At 37.4% G+C, this 5884-nt stretch overlaps 1 protein-coding gene across 1 annotated transcript; it reads left to right on the forward strand.

The window, feature by feature from the left end:
- Positions 1-1856: 1856 nt before the first annotated feature.
- LOC127240857 (zinc finger protein SHOOT GRAVITROPISM 5-like) lies at positions 1857-4610 on the forward strand. The gene is made up of 3 exons (XM_051259704.1): positions 1857-2300; positions 2368-2767; positions 3626-4610. Exons 1-3 carry the CDS (start codon positions 2222-2224, stop codon positions 4362-4364), a joined length of 1218 nt encoding a protein of 405 aa, XP_051115661.1. The 5' UTR covers positions 1857-2221; the 3' UTR covers positions 4365-4610.
- The last annotated feature ends 1274 nt before the right edge of the window (positions 4611-5884 follow it).

Raw genomic sequence — 5884 nt, forward strand, 5'->3', positions numbered from 1 at the left:
AGTGTCAATTTCCAATATAGCTTAAAATCTCGAGCTAATACGTGATCAAAAATATCAACTTAGGAATTTTAATCTTGTATAGTAGAGAAATTAAAATTATTGAATACCAATGCTTTTAATTATTTGATCAATCATAAAGCTAATTTACATTTTTAGTAAATTATTTGTTTGAAACAGGTTATTAGTCCCAAAAAGTTATTTTTTAAAACGTTGGATAATAGCTTTTTCACTTTTTTTTTCCCTTAATAATTAAAGTATTCATTTCACATATTAAAATATTTTTATTGTAGTATTTATTAAATATTTTAATATATTTTCTTCTATTAAATGCAAACATAATACAAACCAAGAAGTTCATCGTGCTTTTTATCTTAAAAATTGATGGAGAAATCAAAATCTGAAGATGATGCAGAAGGCGCCCAGGACTGCTTATGGATGAATGATCGATGAAAACAGAAGTTCTACGCGTGCGATTCCCTTCCCTCCGTGTTTCTCCCTCTCCTTTGTGTGCGTGCACATGTGCTATTTTTTTCAACCTTAGATTCCCTATGCTATTTTATATTAAATTTTGAAAGAATTGATATATAGCCCGAGGACCTTTTCGCAATTTTTAAATCTTATTCACACAACACCCGTGGATTTCTTTAGGTGTGGTCAAGTATAAGGCTCTCGTGCATTATGCTCTTCTCGCCATGCATTTGTGTCTCATGCATCATTTGTATTTTCTTTAAATGTGATTACTTCTAATACTGTTCTGCATTATGTGCTTTGCCATTAAATTTTGACGGTGATTGTCAATTTAGATGAAATCCACCAAAAAAACAACCAATTAGGAGCATATATATATATATATATATAAATATATAAACATAATTTGCATTGAAAAATAGCCAAGGCTATAGCAAAATATTGACCTAACATAACATATATCAAATTATTTGTATTGTATTATAATTACTTTTATTAATAATTTTTAAAATATTTACTAATTATGTGACTCCTAAAATTGGACCTCGATGGTAAAGTAAACAAGACAGCGTATGTGAGATGGAGTAAAAATCTAGAAGCACAGTTTATTGGTACGTGAAAGGATACATCGGAGCCGCCATCAAATTCGTTCAAACCATAATATATTGGATAAAAAAGAAGAGGAAAATACTTTTTCGTGGGCCTGGTTTGCAGGGTATTAAGTTCGATCGGAGGTTTATCCCGTGCACACTTTCGGGTAGCGGCTACGAATTCTCACGTCGTAAAAAAATAAAAATAAAGAAAAAAGAAGGAAAACAAGTAAGAGAGAGTGCAGATTGAAGTTGCGTAGGCGAGATTGAGTGGGAGGAAGCGTGTGGTAATGGTGACAGCCCAAAAGCATGAAAATACAAGGGTGAACAAGTCATTTCCACGTAACCCGTGTTGTTGGCTAAAACACACTTAATTACATCACAACATTACATGGTGCTGTGCATAATGAAATTGAGAAAAGTTAGACCATTAATTAATCAACGTTTACGCATACATACAAACATACATACCCTTATAATCGATACATAAAATTATGTGTATCCATGCAAGAAATACTTTACTGCTGTCTTTGCAATCATAATGAGGGTGAGGGTGAGGGTGCTTTTGTTCTTTTGTGGGGTTGATTTTCTTCGGTCCAATTGCTTCAAGTTGGAACCATAGGCTACCCCTTAGAGGGGCATGTACCCTCGTATAAAGCACCCCACCCCACCCCACCCCACCCCCACCCCCACCCCAGCTGTATGTACAAGTGTTTTAAGAAGGGTGACTTATTCATAGATATATATAAATATGTATATATATGTCTAGCTAAGCTGGAAGGCTAAGGAAGGAAAAAGGGTTTTCATTATATATAGTTTCCTTAAAGCTAAAAGAGGTCAGAAAGCTGCTTCTATATCCTACCCAAAGAAATGCCCTTTTTCATTGTTTTGATTTCTTTTCCCCCATGGTTTTGTTAATTAGCTCTTGCTAGCTGCTCCTGCTGTGCTGCTGTATATTCCCCCGTGTGTGTATATATATATATATATATATATATATACATATACCAATCAATCTATCCGATACTAGCTAGCTATATAACCATAACCAGCTAATTGTGTTTTTCCATATATCATTCCTGGAATTGAATTGAATTGAATCGAATCAAATTCAAAGATATATATCATTGGTTGTTGAAGATCTTCTTCAAGGTGCAGATAGATTAATGTTGAGCAACAACGTGGATCCATCCAGCCCTTGGGAAAGCGGCAGCAAACGGAAGCGCCGCCCCGCGGGAACTCCTGGTATAGATAGATATAGATACAAGTAATTTATTGAATATATATTATTGATGATTCTATCAATCTGTAGATCCGGATGCGGAAGTGGTGTCCCTGTCGCCGAAGACGCTGCTGGAATCGGATCGGTACGTGTGCGAGATCTGCAAGCAAGGGTTCCAACGGGAGCAGAATCTGCAGATGCACCGGCGCCGCCACAAGGTGCCGTGGAAGCTGGTGAAGCGGGAGACCCCCCTGGCGAGGAAGCGGGTGTTCGTGTGCCCGGAGCCGACCTGCCTCCACCACCAGCCCGGCCACGCCCTCGGCGATCTCGTCGGCATCAAGAAGCACTTCCGCCGCAAGCATAGCAACCACAAGCACTGGCTCTGCAACAGGTGCTCCAAAGCCTACGCCGTCCACTCCGACTACAAGGCCCACCTCAAGACCTGCGGCACGCGCGGCCACTCCTGCGACTGCGGCCGCGTCTTCTCCAGGTGTGTTTAATTGTAAGATTTTATCCATAATTTTACTACTTCAATTTTCTTTTTCTTCCAAAAACACCAAACAAACACTCAATTTTTATTTAATTTTATTATATTATAGTAAACACACCCTTGTATTCAGTGCAAGAATGTTTTTGCTTTCACTCCCTTTCTTCCACTCTATCTATCCATCCATCCATCTTTCTTTCTTTAATTTGAATCTCGTGTAGTCAAGTCAAATCGTTATCTGTAGCATCCCAAAAAATACGTCTGTCTGGAAAAAAAGGAATGGACTGACTGTGTTTTGTAGCAGTTTTAATTATTTTAAATCTTAATTAAGCACATGTATAATGCATGTAAGTATTTTCCGTAAGGGAATTTTTGTGATTTGATGTTCCCAACATTGGCTTTAATTTTTTAATCCTTTAATATTTGTTGAATTATTACATACATACATCAATTCTCCATGAAATTAGGATATATATATATATGATTCCAAAATAATTAAACATGATGATGCCAAGATTTTAAGAGACCGATTTGTTCTTCCTCTGATTTTTATTTATATATAATACTTTTTTGATCTGTGTCGTCATCTCTCTTTTCAAATTTTTTGTTTAATCAGTAATAACTCTATTTAATAAACTAAATCGATCATCTTTATCAACGGTTGCCGTTTCCAAATGCTGGAATGGAATCATCACGTGTCTTTAGTTAGTAAGTATGATTGTGATTGCCTTGGGTTGAATGATTGCACTGCTGGATAAAATTTGAAATTAAATAAAGAATTAATCAATCAATCAATCAATACATGTGATGGGATGATGATGAATTTCTTTCTTCAATAACTTCATTTATTTTATTCATTAGGGTGGAGAGTTTCATCGAGCATCAGGACGCTTGCAGCATGAGCCGGCTCCGGTCCGAATGCCACCCGGTTTGCTTGTCGCGGACCGCTTCGAGTCCCAGCCCCTCCAGCGACACCAATCTCAGCGTAGTTGCGCGGCGGCCGTTTACCAATCCTCCAAATCTGGAGCTGCAGCTCCTGACCGCCGCCGGAAAACTGGAGGACCACTCGAAGACGCAGTTGCAGCTTTCCATCGGCTCGTCGGAGGTCTGTGAGAAGGCCGAGAACAACGCAAATAAACTCCTCTCCCAAAACGGCGTCGTTTTCAACAGTAGTAGCTCGCCGCGGGGGAGCAGCAGCACCGCCGGCGGGAAATCGGCGGCGAGGGAGCAAGCGGAGGAGCAGCTGCGGACGGCGATGACGGAGAAGGCGTACGCGGAGGACGCCCGGCAGCAGGCGCGGCGGCAGATCGAGCTGGCGGAGCAGGAATTGGCTAACGCGAAGCGGATCCGGCAGCAGGCGCAGGCGGAGCTGGAGAAGGCGCAGGCGCTGCGGCAGCAGGCGGCGGAGCAAACCAACGCCGCCGTGCAGCAGTTCACGTGCCAATCTTGCCAGCACAAGTTTCAATTCCACGAAGCAGCCGCCGCCGCCGCCGCCGCCACGTCATCCACTCTTCCAGAAACTTCTTCTGCTTCGTTGAGTTACATGTCGGCGGCGCTGCGAGAATGGGGAATCGAACGAACCCCTAAGCAAAACCCTTAATTAATTGATTACCTTCGCTCCCATTACCTTAACGTTAGATCTAATCACATACGTATATGTGCAATTAATTAATTTAGTTAACCCTAATTTTGCCTGCACATATATGTGTGTATATATATATATATAATCTAGCTAGATAGATAGAAGAGTGTGGTGATTGTGTCTTTTGATACAAGTGGTGACAGATCTTGATGCAAATCGACAGCTTTTTCGCCTCTTTGTCATGGTTATGTTAGGGTATCATAATTCAAAATACACTTTTTATTATTTTTATCTCTCTATCTTTCAAAATATTTCTTCGTTATATAATAAAAAAATAATTATACATTAATATTAAAATACCGTTCACTTTTATCTTTACATATATTACAAACATACAATTGTATATACAATTACTTTATTTTTTTAATATATTACGAAACTCCAAAGAGTCTATTTCCTTGGAACGGAGGGAGTATATTTTTTTCCATTTTCAGAATTTATTTGTTTTCATTTTTACAAATTTTATGCCTTTAGTATATCTTTTTGAAACGACAGTGTTGGTGCTGATTGAGTTTGTATTGATTTGACTTAATCAACATATATAATTAAGACATACAGTGTATATTCTATATAATAGAGCACAATATTGTATCATACTAGCATATGCTGTAAAATTTTATATGTGTACTCTAATGTGAAATTATATTATCGAGTATGCATTTTTTGTCTCAATTATATGTGTCAACTAGATCAACGGTGCTTATTTGACTAAGTCACCACTCAAATCAAGAGTTCTTTTTGAGCTTTTAAGTTTCTAAAATTATTAATACTAATATGTTTTGATTTGTATTCAAGTTTCTATTTTTTATTTTTTTATTAATAAAGTTTCATTAATTCTTTAATGGATAAATTTTATGTTGTTGGACTGTATATCTAAATTGGTTTGGTGCAAATTTGGAGGCAAGGAATGAACATGCAATTGCAAGGTTAGGTGATGGTTAATCATGAGTCTGGTGTTGCAATGAATTAAAGCTGATGGAATGGATCGAGTGTTTATTCGTTCAATTAATTGCATTTGTTCGATCATATCATATCATATCGTTTCATTCATTTATTTTTCAATCAACGCAACCACCATTAGGTGCTTTTTCAGGAACAATTAATTATGCTCCCTCCCTATGTTCCAAAACTATAGTTTGGATTGTGTTTGGCACGAGATTTAAGGAATATTGATATTATATCGGCGGTGGACAAAATGTACGGGTAAAAGACTTTTTACCCTTATGAGTGTATTAGTGTAAAAAGTAGTGGCAATTGTACCACTACAAAAAAATAGTATATTAGTAACGGAATTCTGTTCCTAAAGTGTGTGTAGTTAACGAAATTCCGTCTCTAATTTCGTCTCTAATATTTTTAGTAACGAAAAAAGGAGATTTAAAGACAAAAAAATTTTGTTACAAAATTAATATTTTTTTGTAGTGTGTGTAATAATAATGAAAAAGTAAGGGTAATTTTATAGTGATATGATTATTCATAAA

Source organism: Andrographis paniculata, unplaced genomic scaffold (assembly GCF_009805555.1).
Source record: "Andrographis paniculata isolate CXL003 unplaced genomic scaffold, ASM980555v1 Contig80END, whole genome shotgun sequence".
Lineage (NCBI taxonomy): Eukaryota > Viridiplantae > Streptophyta > Magnoliopsida > Lamiales > Acanthaceae > Andrographis > Andrographis paniculata.